Raw genomic sequence first — 22,713 nt, 5'->3', positions numbered from 1 at the left:
GCTATGACCTATTTGGATGTTCAGAGGCTCTGAAATGAATATGTATTCTACAACATTGATTCACCAATAAAGCCCACATAGTTAGACGAGTGACAATGTTTGGAGACACTTTTGTTCAGTTAATGATATATTTGACTGAAATCAGCACTTTTTTTTTTGCTAGTTTCCTTTGTTTTTGTTGTAACCTTTGAATTTTCTTTGAGCTTTTCTGAACATCTACATGATCATTGATAGAAATATAAAAAGAAATACCTGATTAATATTGAAAAATGCAAAAGATAATATTAAACTATATAGTGATAAATTCTTGTTTACAGTTAAATGTAAAGAAAAATTCATTTGAAGGTCAACATAAAAATAGTTAGGAGTCTTTATGGGTTAAAGCAACATTGAGCATTCCACAGCTGTTGTACACATAATTTTCCTGATCAGAAAATAAGCCTGTCCTAAATGCACCTTATAATAACATATTAATACACAGTCTGCTGTTGTTTCTTTTGCTAAATAAGAATTTGTATATTTTTTCCAGCTTTAAGTTCTGTGAATTCAAAAAAGCCTCATAAAATGCTTTATGTTACATTTTGCGATGGGGTTTTTTCACCACAAAACAGATCCTCATCAGCACATTTAGAGTCACGAGAGCGTCCACAGGAAGATCACTGTGGGACAAATGATTTTGTGTGGAGGCCTGACACAAAAGAGGACCTTGTTGCATAAGAGTTGGACATCAGACAGAAGAGGGGACGTAGGAAGGAACTAAAGTTCAGATTCAGCAGTCTGGTTTCTACAAGAAAATTTGGCTGGGTCTTAAAGCAGCAGACATTTATTAAAGCATAGTATTCTTTGTTTGATTTACATTCTAGCAGATATTTGCCTTACACAGGTACTCATCTAGATTAGGTCATTATTTATAGTTCCACTCTTACATGTCTCATCGAAAGTATGAACATATTGGAGAAGTAAGTGTTAGGGAGTGCAGAATAAGCTGTTTCTACCATGGATTTTTCTTTTTTTAGAAAGAGGATATAGAGCACTGTTTGTCTTACTCTCATAAATCCGATTATTACAATATACTTTAAGCATAAATGATGACACAGACATCCTTGAAGTGAATAAAAGTTACATAAAGTTGGCATTTAATTTTTAATATAACAATTGATTCAAGTTCATGACACTTTTATATACCACTAGACTGAAATAACCATCCTTTCATATCTTAACATAAATGGAGGCAAAGAGAGAACAAAACCTGAAAGCATGGTTTTGAGATGCATGACCTCATGCAGTGGACACTGAAAAGCAACATCCGGCTGTTTATTTTCATTAACTGAAGAGTAGTTTCTCTAAAAGCGTAAGCAGCTGTGATCGTAGCCATTTCAGAAACGCTTATCATTCCTTTTTGATAAATAAATCATCTACAATCATATGAACCGACTGGCATCATACTAGAAACACACAACCAGCCTATAGTAAATAAATACATACATAAGTACAATATTAGACAGGTCAGACTATGCTAATGCAGTAAGAGTATTACTCATAGTCATTGTAATATTTACAGTATATTACAGCTAATGGCATGATTGTGCTTGATAGTAACACTACACAGTTAACACACTATACAATTCCCATTATCTGTAGAGAATAACATAGAGCTCAGTGGGGATGAGTGGATCAGCAATACAGACACACGCACACACACACACACACACACACACACACACACACACACACACACACACACACACACACACACACAAATAAATACATGCTCACAATACACAACCAAACACCCTGGGAGTTGAGGACACAAACTACGGTCAGACATGCGGATTAACTGCTTGTCGATGGATTCCGTTTAGGATGACTGCTGTACAGTGCTACATGCAACTTGAGCCCTAGAAGATGGAAAATCACATTCAACGTATTTAGTCTTTATACCAGTCTCGTTTTGCTATCTTAACCCACCTGATGGTCAAACGCCACGGACGTGATGAACAGTACATACACGGAGCCTACATGTAAAACTGTATGATGACATTCCCATTTAGTAATGTTAATGGTCTTGCCAGAGGATACGTATTTAGTTAAATTTTCTATACTGAGATCTATACAGTGATTGTCATTGAAGGCGAATTTGAAGGCAAATCATGTGTAGCACTTAGCTGCCATGGAAAAGAGCTTTTGTTCCCAATTAGATGTGAGCTTTTGTCTCTTTTTCATGTCAAAAATCTCTATGTATTTGCTTTTATTCTTTGCAAATTTCCTTTTCTTATACATATTCCATTTATTTTTTCAGGTTCGCTTGGCTCATAAATTCTTCAGGATGCTGCTGCCCTGTAAGATGAGGTAGTACAGTCTGTTGGCGAAATATTTAGATGTAGGAGGGTTACACAGGGGACACTGTGGTCATATGGTGTTGGATGACAGGAATTTAAAAGTGGAAACTTAGTGGAAAACGTAAACCAAGAGTGAATAGTCTGCAACTAAAATGAAAGAATGTACAGTAATTGCATGCAAATAACCAACAAATCAAATCATGTGTATTAGTAAAAAAAGAGGCTTATGTATAAAAACAAAGCTGTCACATCACGTATGTCACTAATAATCCTCTAAACTGACCAAAGATACTACCAGAAAAACACCACGAGAGCTGTGATTTTTATTTACTCAAACAAAACCGGACCTCTCTTCAGTTCATGCCTCTGCTTACTGTATCTGTTAATACCGTATGTCTTGAAAAGCTGTTTACAGATGACCATGCAGTTATTCTAACAGTTTGGGATCCATTGCAACACTTCGATCACTGTTGTTTTCTGTCCTCCTGTCTGTGCTGCTTTTATCTCATTCGTCGTATTCGTCCTGCCGCTCACAAACATCAGTCGGTCACAGTTCAGACACAGCGCACGTTGCTTCAGCAGTCTGGCTTACTTCAATGAACCAAGTCCAAGAAACCGCTCAGAGATCACAGAGTGCAGCTGTTTCCGGCTCGTGGCTGCAGTAGCCTAATGAAAGTTAGTCACGTGACACTTGACATCATCGAGGCTCAGGACGGTTCCCTGATCGGTGCTGTTGTTGTGCTTGTGTTTCTTATCTGAGCAGCGACACAGTTTGTACTTTATCACCTGAGAGGATGAAAACAAAGCAGGATCAGATCAGCAGTGCCAGTTCGGTCTCATTATTGGCAGCTTAATAATGGGATCTAATCTTAAGTGATTAATGAAATATAAGTCAATGTCAAATTTAATATAATTTTTTTAATTTGCATTTTCCATGTTCCAACTACTTGTTACTTGGGGTTGTACATTAATGAATTTAATATCACTTATAAAAAACAAGGCATTTCATTGAAAGAACTATCAATTCAGTTCAATTCCATTCCATTCCAAAAACTGTATATGTCCCCATGGAGCACATATGAGCAGCATGATTACACAACACTTGTAAACAACCAAAGAAATCTAAGAGACTAAAGTAAAAAGAAAAAAACAATTTATAATAAATAACAGGAAGAATTACTATGTAGATTAAATAACATGTGAATGTATGGATAAGATGGGTAATATCAGATACATTATCTTATTCACTTTCTGTTAATTTAGAAGATGTGATATATTGTGTGCATTTATTTAGAAATCTACATTTATATTCTACGATCATCCACTCTGCAGCTTATTTGACCTCTGTCCTATCAAATTAATGTAATGGTTCAGTGTTATTTAGTAGCATCTAGTGGTGAATTTGCAGATTCCAATTAACTGAACTGTCCTGTCATCCTTCCTGACAGTGGCCGCTAAAAATGCAGAAGACCCTCTCTAGAGGCAGGGTTTGTTTTGTCTGTTCTGACCATTTGGGTTAAGGGGATATTAACTCCAGTCCACATTCCAACATTGTCGTTAACGGTAATATATTAACACTGGATACAGCCTGTTATAAAATGGATAAAGAACAAGAGGATATCTATTCTGAGTTACCGTAGAAACAGTGATGGTGCAATATGTTGTTCCCACTGCAAATATAAAGGGCTCATTTTAAGGTAATATGAACAGAGCACATCCTCATTGAATTTAAAATGTAATTTCTACAAATGACCTGATTACCACGGAGCGTAAAAAATGTTATACAACAAATTAGGACATAAACAAAACCAGCTTTGATAAATTACATATGAATTAATACATCATGTAAGTAGTTACATAAAATGAAAGTACAAGGATGAATTCAGGCGAAGGTCAGACATAATACCAGTGCAATTTTAAAAGCAATTACATTTGCACAAACTTTCTCTATTTAAGATCCAAAAGAGGATCCAAACTTATGTTAAATACGTAATGAATTTCCCCAATATCTATATTTTTACTGAGTTTCACTGCCTAATTCACCTAAGACATGAGTCTGAGCAGGAATGTGGCAACTAAAACTGCTGATAAATGTAAGCTACTGTCACCAACATAATCAAATGCTAAATTATACAAAATAATACTGATTTAATTCTCCCCTGTCAAAACTGTATCTTTGCCCAGGAAAAGACTTCTTTTCATACTGAGAGTCTGTCCAGTTTATTCATTTTCCATTTTTTCTATACTCAGTCGCTATCTACTTTAAGCACACTTCATCAACATTTTCTTATGGATTTGCTAAAGTCAACATTTATTGACTCATCATCATTTTTTCATTTTATCATCTGTCGTGGAAGTCATAATTAACATTACTTCAGCTGATCACATTGTCAGATCCTGGTTTGCAAAAGAGAAATATCCCTGCACACACAGCATATGAGCTGACCACTCTTATCCAATTTATTTAGAAAAATGAACTGCCACAGAATAGCTTTTGCTTTGCATTTTACTCCATTGCCATTTGGGGACCCATTAAAAAACAGGTTGTTGACCCATTTTAGGTCCCGACACTAAGTTTGGGAAATGCAGACCTAGAGTGTTATTTATTTTCTCCATCCTGTAAAATTAAATTCCCTATGTAATGAGGTCTGACAGTTTCAGGTCTTTCTGTAAGTTATTCTAGGAAGCAGAGGCAGTGTATCTGAAAGCTTTTTTTTTTTTTTAAACCAAGCTCCGTTCAAACTCTGGGGACTAACATTTGTAGAACAGGTGATTATATTTTATTGAAAAAGTTAATGAGTATTATTTTCCAGTTCTGCTGCTGAGTCCCCCTAAATCCTACACACTGAACCTGTACTCTAAACGAATGACTGGAGTACCAGCTAAACAGCATTTGTATTTTCTATATAATTAGAATTAGATATATGCTGTCGGTCTTTGTGGAAAAGAACTGATGATTTAGGAAATGCACTGAAAACAAGATTATGCATAAAACTAACCTCATAAAGGTAGTCAAATATCTCCAAGATAGTGAGAATGCTTGCTCCAATAAAAAGTCCCATCTGACCTCCAATATCACCTGAAGGAATAGAGTGTAAGTTTAGTGTACATATAACAACAAAAGTGACCCACATTTACTCTGGTAGTTACCTAAGAGTCCAGCCACTTCATAAGCCTTTTTCTGTTCTATCGTTTCATAGTTTAGAGCTTCAAAGAAAATGTCTAAAACAAGGATATTTTCCCTGTGGAGACAAAACAAACACGTTAATGTATTAATTTTTGTTTCATTATAATTCTGAGGCTCATTACAGAGGCGTTTTGAAATGTTATTTTTGTACTCACTTAATATATTGCTCAGATTTGTTGTATTTCTTTGCAAGGTACTTAGCAGAGGCTTTACTGGGAATCTTGACAAATGACAGCTCTTTGCTGTATCTGGTCAAGTTACACGGCGTCTCGCAGACACAGAAATCATTGTCTCTCTCCACCAGGAAATCTGAGGGGAAGAAAACCAGAGCACAGTTTGACCTGTGTGACATAACAGCTCAGTGCAGCTGTGACGTACAGATATGTCTGTGGACTTCAGTTTCTTGCGTTATGGGGAGAGCTATCTATTTACCCAGTGCGTTGAGACAAATTTCATGTCGTGTTGAAGTAAATCATTATATTTAACAGCTAAAATTTACTTAGGGGGTCAAATGAGTGGCCTTTTTTGTCAAAAAAAAAATTGTAAGAAATGCATAGAACTGTGTTGAAATAATGCTAATACATTTGTGCACAGACTATTGATATTTGACAGTGGAAGCTATATTTTCAGAAATATTGGATTTTGAATAGCACATGTACGTGAAAACTTTTGCTGGTGGACGGATGTGACATTACCCATGATGATCTGGTCGGTACCAGTACTTTATTAGTAATAAAGTTATATACTTACTGTTGCTAATTATCCTCTTATTCATAAATGTTAGTATTGTGGATCTAAAAAAAATAACAGCTTAACAAAAAGACAAAATGTGGCAGTGGACGGATGTGACATGGTTGTCATAGATCCCATCATACTGATGCTCGGCAGCCATGTCACCGTTTCCAGAAATGATCCCTGTGCAAAAACTAGTATCAGAATTATTTATTGTATAGTTTATCATCATACTAAAGAGTAAATAACAATATAGAATTGTTATTTCTTGATAAAAATGCTTATTATTAGAAAACTGTTGATTCAAAAAGTGACGTGTGACATTCCTAATGTATGTATTGGTGTAACATAAGCAGGATGGATCAGCACCATACTCCATATTGCAACCTGTAAAAATAAAACGTGATATGTAGTATATAATCTTGTAAGAAAAAATGGGGAATCTAAAAGAATAGAATATTTGTTTTTCAGGTAAATTCAGTTAAAATATAACTTGGCCATTTGTGACATGAAAATATTGCATTAATTGTGATGAAATTGGACATTTTTGAGCTGAAAACATAGTTCATATGACCATCAACATGTTGCAACAGAACTGACATCCTGTCCATTTGCATAACTTGCATTTACCAACACAAAGTTCCTTTGGGGGCTCACTTATATTGATTTCTTATGCACAAAGACATAAATAAGACCTCTAAGCAAATTTTAGCCGTTAAGAGTTAATGTGAGTCAATGCACTGTCCCCTCTGTGTGTAACAGTATTTTAAGAGTTTTAGACTACATGTGGATGAAGCCTCTTTCTCACCGAGAGCAGGATCAGCACATTCTTTGTACAACTCCGGGGTACAGTAAGGTGCGTCGCCTGCAGCCAAAGCAAAAATACTTACATTAGTGGAAATTTCCATTGCTTTTCTTTATTGTACTGGCTCCAGTATTTTCTCTCTGCAGCATAATGCATGCTACATCCGTTAACAGTAATTTCCTACCGGGCATGTGCACCATGCGACAGTTACAGTTGTCCACCAGGTAACGTGTTTCACAGTCGATCCGACAGGCGGTGATACTGTAACTGTCAAAGAAGTCTGAATCCATGGGCGTCACTTTACAGTCTCCCCAGGGAGGAGGGAGATATATGAGCTGTAGAGACACATCATATCACACAATTTAGTGAATCATTTGGATTACCGGATTATGCTAAATTATATGCGTCGTTGTTGAAAAAATGTAAGAGAACCAAGATGTATTTGAAAGAACAAAAAAATAAATGAGGAACTAATTGGCCCCATGAATCACAGGCTGGAATGCTGTGAATAAGAATAAGACTACCGTGAAAATAGGAGAGTTGATAGGAAAATCTATTTTAGTTTCCTATTTATTATAGTTTTACAGGTTTTCAATGGATGAGGAATACATTTATATAATTTGGTAAAAACTCAGCTGAGAGGTGTTCATACAGTCTGATGGGTCATACTATGTTCAGTTTTCTTATGTAATCAGGGTGTATTACTAGTATTACATATACAATCTCAGTTTTACCTCAAATGATCAGTGTTAAGATAATGTAAATGAAGAGGTGTCACTGTGTTTGCAAATCTCTCTGGTTATTTAGTAAATTACTGATTAGAATTATCATTAAATATGGCATACTGTGAATGATAAGGTTTTCGTGTCTTACATTATTTTCATTATGAGGGTTTGAAAAAAAGTAATAGCGTTAAATGTTCACTTCACAGAGAAATATACACTTTCATGACTGGGCCTGAAAGAAGCTGTGTGGATTTCCATATATTTTCATAACTATACAGTTGCTGACCCACTGAGATGGTGTCTACATGATGTGGTCTCCATGGCATCAACAGGAGAGGGGTGTACAGCAGACTATTTACATTGTAAACAACAGGTGCTGAGAGTCAGTAATTGAAACCATAGTATACAAGCATAGTATGCATTAACACTAGTTATCAGTCTGTTTTTAAAATGAAACATAAAATATTCTGATTCCATTTAAATCAGATTCTGAAAAATGAGTATATGTCCTCTCTGAAATAAAATTTAAGAATATGCAACCATTCATACCCTCTGTTCCTGGCACGAAACAAATGTCTGAAAGCCGGGTGCTACTCCGAATCCCAGTTGGTCGATGAAGGACGGCTCATCCTGGCTGTGTATCTGAACTTTGACCCCAGCTTCAAATGATGTCTCATCTACACGATAAAGAACAATGTGGGAAAATATTAATAAACCGTGATGAATCCAAGCACTTAAGTTTTCGCACTCTAAAGATCCCATGGCAAAACTCTGCCCACAAACTTAGAGAATGTGACAGATGACAGATTTCAGAGTCAGGAGTGCCAACCGCAGAATGAGCTGAACGATGGTCCTCTCACCTGTTTCTCCCCAGACAGGCAGGTATTCATCCTGCTGAATGTCCAGCATGAGCTCAAGTCCATTACCCATGCCTCCCTTGGTGGTGAAGAGGGGTGTGCGTCCATCACCTCCAGCATTAAAGGTGTAGCACTTCCCGTACCGAGTGAAGACCTGCAATGATAAATTATTTTAATCGCAGAGGTCTGCAAAAGTGGCACTTATGTGAGGAGGAATTTTCAGCAGGTTAGAGTTATTAACAGTGCTTATCCACTTGGGGTCAGTGTTTGTCTCAACTTCTGATGTGTGTGTGTGTCTGAGAGTGTCTTGTATGTGTGTACATTTAGAGAGAGAAAGAGCATGTGTGACAGAAAGAAAAGAAATGAAACACAGAGAGGGGAATAAAAAATACAAAAGAAAAGTGAGAGGAGGAGGTATTCCCATGGGTTTGGAGGTTACACAATCAGCCCAGTGAGGTGATGGAGACTGGCAGACGGGTGATTTCACATTCCCTCGCATGCTCTTTATTGCACTTATAATGGACCTGATGTTACCATGGAGACCGAGCATCCCAGCCAGGAATAATGCTGCCTTAATTTTTAAGGAGAGCTAAGACACAGATGTTAGTCGGAAGCTGTGTGAAATATCAGCAGAGCCTGTGTGACATGTCTAAACAGCCATGAGTTCACAATAGTAACTAGACAGAAATGTATCAATATTGAGCTTTCTTTGGTGAGGACTTAATGTTGCATTGGAGCGTTTAGTGTTGTATGAGTCACATCAAACATGCAGGGAGACTGAGTGAACGAGTAGAGGAGCAGGGAGCAGCGGAGAGCAGGGACGCAAAGTGAAAGAGACAGAAAGGGGGAGTTCAGCTGCTAATGCTGGGAGCAGGCTATTGTTCAGCGTTATGGCACAGAGTGACATATCTATGATTAGAAAGAACAAACCAACCAAGTAATTGTTGAGAAAGAGTTTGGGTCCTGCCAGGGGCAGTTTAGACATTTTGGCCATCTATCAAGAAAAGTCAGCCAGAGTCTGCTGGGTGCGGAGGCAGACATCAATCTGAGTGAGGAAAAGCATTCAGTACTATATCAAGAAAGGCAAGTGAAAGGTAGGGTAAGCCATAAACCACATGTGAAACATTTAGATTCACATAGAAAAAAACTGAAGCGAATGTTATATCCCAAAGAAATATTTATTTGAAGTTAAAAATCGAACTCTGCTGTGGTTTAACTACCTCTGCCTCTTTCTATTACTATTTACTTTCAGCAACCTGCAGCAGGTGGCCTTCACTGCACATTCATTGTCGCGTATTGATCAGCCTCACAGACGCTGTGAACCATAATGGTTCAGTGAACAACCGTAAGCTTAACCCAGCTGTCAGTCCTCTCTTTCTTCACAAACGAAAGCGTAAATGTGTCAGATTATACAGTGACTGCACTAACTGTATACCATAAATAAATCAACCTTTATATAAATGTTAAATCCACCTATATGACACACATGATGTTAAGCAGCTTTTTTATCAATACAGAAACGTCAGCTTACACTTACTTTCTACCTCTCAATAAGTCGTTGATGCCTTGTATTGAGACATGGGTGGTAAGAATAAGAACATACATAATGCACAGCTTCTACATGTGCATATAGCAGTTATTTGTTCTGCTTAGTGCAATGAATGAATAAATTATTAGACGCACATGAAAAAGGCAGCAGAAATCATATGGAACATGAAGGTAGACACATTCAACAACGATGGACAGATTTTTCCTGTCAAATACTGGTTCTTGTGAAGTCAAAGTTCAATATACGTGTTAATTCTGATGTCTACACTTTCTTCACTCTTGCCACTTCAAAAGACAAATCCCTTCTCTTTTGACAGGATTTAATACATTACTTACAGACTGCAGTTTACTGCCTATAATCTTTCAGAGCTGCATATCCAATAAAGCTGTCACTCACACTCAATTTCACAGGTATTGAAAAGCACTCAACAGAGCTCTGCTGTAATGAATTATTATGCACATAATTATGCATATCTGTTTTTAGAGAAACATAAGATTTTAAGGAATCCCAGAATCTCAAATCCACACACTTTCCCATCCATTTAGTGAGGTCTTAATACAGTCTTGCAATCTGAGCTGCTAAAAGATGTCTCAGCAGGCTAAGTTCAATCCATTAGTGCTCTGTTGTTTTATGGGAATGTTTTCAAAGACTTTAAAGCTGTCTCAGTAAATTGCAAACACTTTCACTATTAATATGCTGTTTGCTTAAATAGCTATGACAATGAAAATGCGATTTAAATGCAGCGGCAGGCACACAGCAACCAACACGATCCAGAACTATAAAATAGGCAAATTTGTTGCATCCCGTCATGCAGCTTGTGTAATTAGGATTGAAATCCCACAGGAATCTCAGCTGACCTGGAAAAACAGTAAAATTTCACACTACACTGCATACCTTCACACATGAATTAACTTTATGAAAATAAATAATGGGATTAATATTAGAAAAGGCATCTGCAGAGGTCTATACTTGCACATTTAGTGTTTGGTAATATGGTTAAAATCCAGGACATCAACAGCCTGTGGCTCCTGGGGAAAATGATTGATTATAGTTTACACTCCTGCTGATGGGTGATCTTGGAGTCTGATCACTTATGTTTGCAGCACAATGGTAAAAATAATTCAATAAAAGAATCACAGCCAATCCACCCCCCTCCCCTGTTTGGTTTTGAATGAGTCGCTGACTCACCACGCTAATAACCAGTCTTGGGTGGAACAGAGAGCCGCTCCACAGACAAAATAAACTACAGACTGGGGATGGAAAGCCAGCGGCAAAATAATGTTATTGTGTGTGTGTGTGTGTGTGTGTGTGTGTGTGTATGTGTGTGTGTAGGTGTGTGTGTGTGTGTGTATGTGTGTGTGTGTGTGTGTGTGTGTAACAAAATAACATAAAACATAACAACATAAAATCAGACTTTTAGTCACGAGTTGTCAAGATAAGAAGTCAAAATGAAAAGCAAATGAGAATAGAAGGAGGACCTAGGAGGGCAATTAAAGGGCTTCATATGGAAATTTTCTTAATTAAAGGGAGAAGACCTTACCACTGACAAAACACTATTAACAAACTAGTGATTTTGAGAAAAGGCTAGGAAAAAACGAAAACCACCAAAGTCAGTAGGGTTTGTCCTCTGGGACCCAAATTTCGCTAGAATATTTTAAAGGTTTATTTAATGATATTAGATAAGCACAGTGGCGCAATAGTTAGCACTCTGGACTCTCTGGTACTCTTTATTTCCATATTCAAACAGTATACATGATTAAAGCTGCACGAGCTGAAACCAGGAGAAAAAAAAGGCAGAATGTGAAAATACACCCTTTTGCAGGTCAAATCAAAAGACTAAATATAAAGATAGATTTACCAGTTTCACACCACTACGTCTGTGTCGAGCTACTTGTTCATGTCTGGTGGATCTGTAATTGTAGCTGTCTGCCACATATTTAACCCCTCTACCTGCGAGTGGCCAAAACCTCCTATCAGAGTACAGAGAGGGAGGTAGAGTTCTTTTTCCTACTTCAATTACAATATACTGAAAGGTAATTATGGAATTTTTACATGATAAAACCCAGAAAAATACCAAACACCTCAGCTTTAAAGGGCCCAACAGGACCTTAGAAAGAATTAAGCAGGTATAATAAAAAAAAAAGGAATGAATGGACTGAATTTCCACCCAACAGAGGGAGGTTATATTCACAGAAATACACCACCTCTACAAAGTCAAACATAATTATTATTATTATTATTGTTTTTAAAGTCGCTGTGATTTCTCTGAACCAGTTGAGCTCTGTCATAATGAACCGCACCATAGAGCATTTAGAGGCTGGATCAGTTAATGGTTGTTTGTTTGGTTATTGTGAGAAAAGTATGAAAGCTCAGTGTGTAATACTAGCAGCAGTGGGTGCAGATTGTGCTGCTGTCCTCTCATCCTTGCCCTGATCTATGGTGGTCACTAAAATTACAGTCCCTCATTAGAGACAAGCTTTCCCCTTTTTTTTCTTTTTTTTTTTAGTTAAATGGCTATTAACTTTGATCCATACTGAGTAGGCGACAATAATGGACTTTAATTCTGGATGTCACCTGCTATGAAACAGAAAAAAGAGAGTTTCGGAGGTACTGAAACATAGCAGGGAATATGATGGACTGTAGATATAAATGTGTATATGAAGACACAGGCATGTGGACATTTGGTAAAGTTTATCAACCCTGGATGTACAGAACAGCTGTGAGAATGCTCCTATATACAGATACAGATTTACTTTGTTGATCCCCAGGGGGAAATTCATTATTATATATTCACTATTATATAACAGTGTGATCAATATTACTTAGTAGGAATGTGGACTCAAGGAAGCTTATATACAAATCCAAAGAGACACCAGAGACACGGGGGTTAAAACAGAGGGGGCATAGCATCCATAATGAGTTATTCAGAGGTTATCCATGTACAGCTCAAGATGTCAATGAAAAGACCACTATAATTCATATTTTCAAGTGATTTTCCATGAATGAAAACATAACTATGAGTATTGTATTTCATATCTGTAATTACATCCTCCTAAGACCCTGTAAATCTTACACTCTGGACCTTTAAGTGTCTTTTTCATGATTGATTGTATGTAGTTAAACAAAGTTCATAGTTTAAATGTAACATTTCACCATGGAGGATGCCTCTGAATGAATCACTCTTACTGCAACAGTTTGTAAGATGAAAGATGATGGCGGCAGATTATACTGTACAAGCATTTTGATTCTTAAAATGTCATAAGATCATTATGACTCATAACGTCTGAGGGATAATGTATCCTTTGGGTTTACTATGGAGCGAAAACTGCTGAAGGGCCCGTATGAGTATCTTTATATGATGAACCATTAAAAAGTATCAATAAGCCAAAGAGGCTACAAAACTTTTTCTCAGTTTTCATCTAGATAACATCAATCCTTCCCTGAAACCACTTTTTTTTATTGCTCTTCACATAAAAGAATAATGATTCAGCTTAAAGTTAAGAAAATTAAGTCCCTCTTTTTTTAGTATTATACTGTAATAACATACATCTAATCCTCTGGGACATTTCTTTCCAAACCAATCTTGTAATTATCTTCTATTTGTCCCACATCCAAGTTGGAGGTGAGAGAGGTAACAAATCAGTTAAAAAAAAAAAAAAATATGGGAAGGACAATTATTTTAACAAGACAAGAGGAGATATGACCCATAAAATATTGACCACTATGTTCTGCAAAGAAGTCTTATTTTTTTTCTGGAGGTCAAAATCAGAATAATGAGCAGTAATTGGTCATGCAACTCAAGAACTTGGTGTCCAGTGCTCCGCCTGTTGGATGACACCTTGAGGCGTTGCAGTCTGCAGGGCATAACAGTTTAATGATCACGTAATGGGTTTGGACAGCAAGTGCTCCTGGAAGTATTGACAGAAGAGGAGAAAACAGGGAACGGGGGCAAACTTTTATTAAACAGCAAATAAAATCGTCATTTTATTTTCCTCTGCTTTATGCTGTTCATGTCATAAAGCCTCCCCCGCTGTTGTCAGGGGACTTTTTTCTCTATCATACTGTATTTGGGATTTTAACCAGCAGCCCCCACACAATCAAAAGCTCTTCCTCCTACATTTTTCTCCTTCCCTGCTGCATCACTCTTCCTTCTTCGCCCCATGTCTCCTGAACTATGATGTTATTTCCCCTGTGGACTCCTCTCCATCTCCTGCCGCACCTCCTCAGCAGCCCCCACCCATCCCTGCTTCATTTGATGAATATTTCACAGGCCAGTAGAGACAGTCCTCTTCTCTCATCCTATTCCCAGACATCGTCCAGGCTCTGAGTACCTATCACCTTCAGAGACGATAGCATCATAGCTCCGGTAAGAGGCACCTCAGGAGACAGGACGAGAGTACGGCGCGTATCATACGAAGAAAAATGGAAGTGTGTATTCACTTAAGTTATATATGCCTCAGAGTGCTGTTTCAATCTAAGATCAGGGTGGTGACCCTAGCACTATTACAGCACGAGAGTGAATTTGAGATAAAGGTCAAACCAGGCAGTCATTACAGTACAAGGAAACATGATGGAGTTGAAAGGGGGCTGTTTATAACCCACCATGATGTATTTCACATTGCAAAAAACATCAAATAAGCCACCGAAACTCAACTTTTTCCTGTCAAAACCATGATCTGGCACATGGATTTCCAATTAGTAGAGTTAAAGACAAATGTTTTTTGAGGAAAATAGAAGGGATTCACGAGAAAACAAAATAAAAGCTGATCAAGCGGAAGCAGCAGAGGTTGCCCCGCAGGCCATTATCTGTCTCTGAGGACAACTAATTGTTGGTTTAATGGCATTGTTGGTTTCTCTGGTGGATGGACTTGCATTGGCACCACACAGTGAGAGGAAATAACACCTTGAGGGCAGATTCCCTGTAATACCTCCTACGTGTTTCTGCAACTCACCAAAATGGAAAAAGAGGGAAATCTATTGAAAAAGTATTTCAACGTGCAGACCCTAAAGGTATAATTTTAGTCATATCATTCCATCATGACTTTGCATTAATTTATTTCTAACGATGTCATGTCATTGCTTTCCACTTGCTTCAATTAGTACATCTAAAAAAAAAAAAAAACAATGGTTAGAAGCAGCCATTTCTAACTATGTTGTTAAAATGAATGATGTCTAATTGTACTTTATAGTGAAGGAGAAGGGCTACATAGCCTACTTTTGTACTGAAATTAAATTAATTATTTAAAACGAGTGATTTTACTTTGCTCGTACTAAGATATGAGATATATACTGAAATATAGGTAGTTTCACCATAAGAATATAAAACCAATGTTGTTGTTTTCTTTAAATTACTGAAAACTAAAGGAGGTCAGAAATAAAGGATCATGAATATATTTTTAAGCACTAACATGGATTATTCCTTGTGACACTTGAGATTTATATAAAGAATAGTGTACTTCTTAATTTATCATTTATATCTTTCATTAAATACTAATCTCTTTTTTTTAAATATTACATTATATGCATAACTAATAATCTGTTGAGATGTAAGAGAATTAAGTCAGCAATTTTCTATGATGGCCGTTAAAGTAACTGCTGACTTACTGATACAAGAACTACTAACCAAGTTTCTTTTATATATCAGTAAAATAGCAGTTCAATAACTACTGAAAAATGAATAGTTTCAGTTCTTGCTGTCTTGAAGCTTCTTGGTGAATAATGGAAATGGTACTGTGAATCTCGATGGGAGACATAAAAGTCTTGGAATTGCAACTTCACATTCATTCAGAGCTGTCCAATTTTCTATCCAGGCTCTGGCAGTTAGCAGGTATCGTTTTATTCTACCCCAAGTGAGAAAAAGTAGAATAAAGTGAGCCAGTGAATGGCTGCTTGGAGGACTAAGTCATTCACTATCAGCCAATTATGTGATGCAGTTATACTGTACATTTTTATTATGTAATTACATCAAATTATAGCTACAGTATATAGCATCTTAAAAGTACTTGCACTGCTTGCAAATTTTGCTGTGCAACAAATCTGAACATTGCTCCCACTCTTCTTATTTCTCCTCAGCAACCCCATCCCTTGTTCTAAACAGTAATATGATAAACATCCATGTGAGATGTTCAATCCTCCTCCTCTGCCTGCCCATCTCCTGGACATCTCAATCATTGCTGTCGCCTACAAATCTCCTGGCTGCCTGTGTGTCCTGGCCGTGTGTGGAACCCACGCTCGCTTTCTGCTGTGAGAGAAACGCCATGCAGCTAGAGAAGCCATCGCAGCAGCTAGAAGTGCAATAGCTTGCTGTGTGCACCGCCCTCTTGTCATGCACAGCTGAGTAAACATTGAGGCATAAACAGCCGCGGGCCCAGTCAGTAGGGCAGGACAGAGACAGAGGCCCCACAGTGGTGCACTTCAGTAGGGTTAAACAGGATTAAAGATTAATGTGACAGATAGATCTATCTATCTATCTATCTATCTATCTATCTATCTATCTATCTATCTATCTATCTATCTATCTATCTATCTATCTATCTATCTATCTATCTATCTATCTATCTATCTATCTATCTATCTATCTATCTATCTATCTATCTATCTATCTATCTATCTATCTATCTATCTATCTATCTATCTATCTATCTATCCACCTACCCACCTACGCGTCCATCCATCCTAGTTATACAGCCTCACAGCACAAATAGTTCTATATTAACTGGACCTGAGTAGTACCTAATAGTGAAGGGTCATTTCAGTAGAGTTTAAATTAGTCTCCAGAGTCAGATGATTGCGTTTCTGTCTGGCTGCAGAGACCTACAAAAAGTGTTCGCAGTGAATTACGTGCAATTAGCACTAATAGGTGGTGAAACACTGCTGGCTAATAATGGGCCGATATTTATTTGTAGTATGCTCATGTGTGGATGTACATCAGTCTGTGTGTGTGCGTGTGTGTGTGTGCATGTGTGTGTGTGTGGGTGGGTGGTTCGATGGAAATTTGTGTAGATGTCTCCTCAGTGCATGTCTAATAATATGCAATGTATAATAATGAGCTGTAATCACCTTCTAGCAGGATGAGAGGATTCATTTACCAAAGTCAAAAGGCTGTCACTGAGTATTTCACCTGACACCTGACTTTACCTCAGTAATGGGCCCAGAAGGCTCTCCAAATTGCATGTTTCACTTTGCACATACATCCTCGCCTTCCTCATAATTTATAGCGACTTAAATCGATACTTTCTTCACCCGCTTAATGAAATTGTGTATCGTGCTTAAGTTGGCTTTAATTACTTTTTCTATGACATCGCAAGTCCCCAAAATAAATTAAATCAAGTCTGATTTATAACAGCCCATGACCCCTTTGTGCACTGTGTGGCTCAGTGTACACCGTGGGCTGCAGTTACACCACTGGGCTCTCACCACATGCTGTGAAAACTTGAATGACAAACAGCTGACATAAGAAAAGGCTCTAGATGCTTTACAACAGTCAAACAGCTTCTTAGGGGAAAAGATACATGAATAAATAAAGTACAGTATGTTCTGTGGTGACATTATGGACATATGGTAATGTCAGAGGGTAACAGTATACATGCACAGATGCACAAACGGGACTGCAGATGCATGACGTGATGCACACCCAGGCTCTGAACTGTCCTTGTAAAAAACATACACATGCACAGAGTCTAGTTGCACAATAGAGTGCTCATAGATTTATTTTAGGAATAGCTCTATGATTCAACATCTGAGTGGTTGTAATAAAGCAGTTGAGCTCCTCTGGGCGATGACTTGGGACCAGCTTGTACAGTAGATCTGCCCTGGGCTGAAGGCTGGACAGCAGGAAGAGTCATTGCAGCTAGCCCTGGGCTTTTGTTTACTGGCCAATTTGAACACAAGGGAGTGCATCCCAACAGCGGAGAAGGAGGAAGCCATCACCCTCATTAATAAGAAAACACAAGAAGACAGATCGAGGCGCTGCTGGAGCACGATTCTCCTGCTGGAGAAGAGCACCTTTCTGCCTCTCTGCAGCTAACACAGCCCTCTTTCATCAACTGTCTTTCATTTTGCGACTCCCAAAATACCAACCAGGGAAGGTGGGATGAGCCTCAATTAATGACTGCATTCATTACGGGGACTCCAGACACTTTTTGGTGCAGTTTAGAGGGCGGGAAAACTGTCATGAGGGAAAAAAGGGCCTGCAGCTCTTCCCCTGGAGTGAACCTCCTCTGTGTGACAAATTTCACACTCTACTGAGAGAAATCCGCTGAGGCTTTAGATTTCCCAGCCTGTCACATGCTGTTCCTGAATACCAAGAGATTAATTCATTTCCCAGATAGTGGATGTAAGCAACTCCAACTTCCAAACATGCAGCGTTCAAGCCGTCACTACCTGCCCAATCTCAAGGTGACAACAAGGGATGATTCAAGCTGGGAGGAAAGATAACAGACAACACATGCACGCAAAGGTCATCATGTCAGTGGTTTTCAATTTGTCTGACAAAATAATGTATTTATTGAACGGATTTTGTATAATATAAAAGGTTCAAGCACTTCCCATGTGGTCAAGCTCATTTAACAACTTTGGGAAAGATAAAATTAATTGTGAACTACTCCAAATAGACAGTTCTATTTTTAATACTACTGTGGCTGCAGCAGTCATTAATGCATGGAACTATACAGTGTGCTGTCTTTTATGAACTCTCCGTGTATTTAATAGCAGAGCAATGAGAATACTGTTCTAATTTAGTCGAAAACATCATCACAGAAGACGTTTATGCAAGTTTTTATGAAGAAAAAAAAAAAAAGGATAGAAATGTTCTACAGTAAGTTCCAAGAAAAATCAGTCAGTGCTTAAATTTTTTCATCTTTTCTTTGTGCACACTCTGTCAAAGAATCAATCCTTTTTATTTGCCTCATGCTGCGTGTGTTGCTTCGGTATGTTAGATGTGTTTGTCAGAGGGGCAGGAGTGTTTGTGTGATTAGTGTGAGGACTCAAACGCTCAGAAAAATAAACACAAAGCAGTGGACTCAGCTACCCCACTGTTCCTTGTCATAAAGAAAAGGACAGCAAGCAATGACACAGGCACCAAAGTAAACATATACCCCCCCCACACACACACATACACACAGGAGAATAAACTGCCACACAGTATTGTAGGATACACAAGGCCATGCATCCAGGCTAACAATCACATCTGCACCGTCAAATCAGCCACAGCGAATGTCAAAATAGTTGGGGCGGCTGGTGGCTTAAAGCAAGAGAAGCCCCTGATATGGAAGTCACACTAATAAGGCAGTGAGTGAAAAGATGCTGCTGGTGTATGTGAAAATAAAATAGTTGAAGCATTTGCAAAACATCAGAATATAATTGGAAACTGCAAAAATAACAAGTGCATTTCCACTATATTTCACACCAGCAGTGCATGATAGGAGGGGACCAATTATAACCAGAGGCATATCAATCTGTAATGAATGGGTATGAAATTGATTTGAAACTGTTTACAATTAGCCTTTTATACATAATTTTTCCAGATTTGTATCTCTGTAAAAGCAAGCATACAATGTAACTCTTTGCGAAATAGGTTTGGAGTGGTGGGTGCATAATCCACAAGATGAAAAAAAAAAAAAAAAAAAACCTGTGGGGCTTTCTTCTCCGTTTTACTGCAATCAGGTTTATTTCAGAAAACCTTGTGATCTTACCATGAGTGAATAGTGTTTGAAAAAGTTAAGGGTCAGGTTTATACAACCTCTTAACAGACTGTGGTTGCCATGGTGACCCTAAGAAAGAGATAGCAGGAGGCTAACAGCCCATTTAGACACAGATACAGAGTGATACTAACACAGATCCCACTATAGGTGCCTTCTTGTTTCACATTTTCGACAGTGTGTGTATTTTAGTTTAGTGTGTGTATATTTTCAAGGTGGTTCAAGGACAGAAAAGGAAAAGAAAACAAAAATTCCGCAGTCATCTTTTCTGTCTGGGGAAACAGGGCAGGTCTGATGCGCTGCTAATGAGAAGTATCATTCAATGCGATGGCATCTTTTTTATCGCAAATACACGATGCAATCAAATGATGACTTGATGAGCGACTCGCTGCTGCACAAATCAGGGAGAAAACCTTACACAGAAACATGCACGATGGTATTTCCGGAGCAGTATCTACAAATTGACATTTTATGATTGCATGTGAGGCTCCAATTAAGTCTGAAATACAGTGGAAGTTTAAATTAAACTTCTACTGAAAACACTAATAATGTCACTACCAAGGCAACCTGAACATTTGATACTGCTGGGAACTGGATGAGCTATTCTGAAGGTCAAGGGATATGCAATTAGAGAAGAAGGCGGAGATATTTTGGAAACTTAGAATCTATTATTTGTTAAAGATTTAACTTTTCCTAGTGTGATATGATCCTTCTAAACATTATTGTCCAACAGGGCCACCGCAGATCAATCTCGTACACATGTGTTCGAAAAGACTTCAAACTTACAGACATCAAACTTCTGGAAAAAAAGAAGGAAATTCTCAGGTCATTTCTGTATAAAAAAATACTTTTAGGAGTTTCTTTGAGGTACTTCAGAGTCCTGCCTGGTCCCTTAGTGACGCTTTGTGCAAGAAGGTCCCGAGGGTGTCTGGGACCAAGAAGAAACTCTTACAGAAACTGGATGTATTGGCTGACAGGATGTTTGGGTTTTATTAACCTTGCTTTGGTTTGGCCTTTACTTTATGTTTGGAGACTTTAACTTTTTTATTACCACCATAAGGAGTTTTACCATTCTCAACAATAAATCATGATTATCATTACCTGCTGTGCAAAACTCTGTTTTAAGATTATAATGACACATTATAATGCACATATTTTCCAGCCTCTGAAGGTACAACAAAATGAAATATATATATGAAATATGACAACAGCATCAAAAAATAGAATCCAAGAAAATAAATTAAAAAAAACAAAAAAACAATGTACCTAGTGTTAGTTTGATCTCCTTTCTTATGATGTCTTCAACTCTCTTTATCGCAGTGATCTTGTTTTTAATTGTTTGGGCCACTTTTAGTCATCAGAACAGAGGTAACACTAGGTATTGATTTCTGCATTTATAAGCCATTCAGCCATTTATATTTTGTGACTTTTTAATATTGCACACAATATTTCTCTTTATTTTCTTGTTATATTTTAATAAAGAGACTGAGAAATCAATATCATGCTCTTTACATCCCTGTAAAAACAATATAGCTAAAAGTGCCTAAGAGTTTTCACAGTACTGTACATCCAAAGTATGGAACAAACAATTACAGGGTGGGGAAGCAAAATTTACAATATTTTGAGGCAGAGATTGAAAGACAGTGTATGACCAGTTAGTTTATTGAAAGTCATGAGAATTTATTTGCCACAAGAAAATTTACATCATAGAAAATGTTTTTATTCTATGTGTCCTCCTTCTTTCTCAATAACTGCCTTCACATGCTTCCTGAAACTTGCGCAAGTGTTCCTCAAATATTCGGGTGACAACTTCTCCCATTCTTCTTTAATAGTATCTTCCAGACTTTCTCGTAATAGTTTTGCTCATAGTCATTCTCTTCTTTCCATTATAAACAGTCTTTATGGACACTCCAACTATTTTTGAAATCTCCTTTGGTGTGACGAGTGCATTCAGCAAATCACACACTCTTTGACGTTTGCTTTCCTGATTACTCATATGGGCAAAAGTTTCTGAAAAGGTATGGATAATAGTGTTAGGTATGATTATGACATCAATATATGTTTGGTTTCAAAACAATTGACGTAGTGCCTGCTGAGAAAAAACAACTAAATGTTCATTGTAAATTTTGCTTCCCCACCCTGTATAATTCAGTTATGATCAGTTATGCTGTATATTATACCATATCTGTGTCAACCCAGTAAGAAATGACCAAACAAACATGGATCCCTTCATCTACTCAAATCCTCCAGTATTCATTCAATACAATGTTACCACATGTAGTCCGATGTTTAAAAAGGAAAAAAAACAAGTGAAACAAAGCCAACACACTCCTGAGCCAAAAATAACCCACCTGTGTGGGTTTACTGTGAATGTGTTACCAGGGCACACAGGTGATTTTTTATTAGTTTTGGTGACTAGGTGTCTATGTGGATGTGGGCACTCGGCCTGATTGAAATTTTATTGTCACTACTAATAATGTCCTGCACCCACTGCTTCCCTGACAACATCACTGAAAACACCTCCAGGGGTTTTGTGGGTCCTTTAAATACCCTCAAGGTGTCAACAACTCAGAGGTTAAACACCTGGACTCCACACCTGTCAGTCACAATGGAGCCTCTTAGTGGGTGAGAGTAGAAAATGCCTTCAAAACCTCAAGCAAGTCCTGCTCAAACCTATTAACCCATAAAGACCCAGTGCTGCTTTTGTGGCAGTTCTCAAATGAATTTTTCTCTCTATTTAACCTTTCTTAACCTTATAACACCAATGTGTCATATCTGATACATGCGTTTTGAAGCCCTCTACATGATCAGTGTGATATTT

General features: G+C 37.7%; 1 protein-coding gene across 1 annotated transcript in view; it reads right to left on the bottom strand.

Moving 5' to 3' along the window:
* Positions 1-1,103: 1,103 nt before the first annotated feature.
* The window catches only part of LOC115422656 (acid-sensing ion channel 1-like), a 51,896-nt gene continuing 30,286 nt past the window's right edge, over positions 1,104-22,713 (bottom strand). The window contains exons 3-10 of the mRNA XM_030139099.1: positions 8,649-8,799; positions 8,338-8,465; positions 7,248-7,398; positions 7,067-7,123; positions 5,682-5,835; positions 5,490-5,581; positions 5,339-5,418; positions 1,104-3,125 (exon numbers count right to left, since the gene is read on the bottom strand). Of these exons, the coding sequence (XP_029994959.1) occupies positions 3,006-3,125; positions 5,339-5,418; positions 5,490-5,581; positions 5,682-5,835; positions 7,067-7,123; positions 7,248-7,398; positions 8,338-8,465; positions 8,649-8,799 (933 nt within the window). The 3' untranslated portion in view covers positions 1,104-3,005. The remainder of the gene's footprint in view (positions 3,126-5,338; positions 5,419-5,489; positions 5,582-5,681; positions 5,836-7,066; positions 7,124-7,247; positions 7,399-8,337; positions 8,466-8,648; positions 8,800-22,713) is intronic.

The sequence above is a fragment of the Sphaeramia orbicularis genome, chromosome 7, assembly GCF_902148855.1.
Source record: "Sphaeramia orbicularis chromosome 7, fSphaOr1.1, whole genome shotgun sequence".
Lineage (NCBI taxonomy): Eukaryota > Metazoa > Chordata > Actinopteri > Kurtiformes > Apogonidae > Sphaeramia > Sphaeramia orbicularis.
The sequence above is the reverse complement of the archived record's forward strand: the minus strand, read 5'-3'. Positions and strand labels throughout refer to the sequence as shown.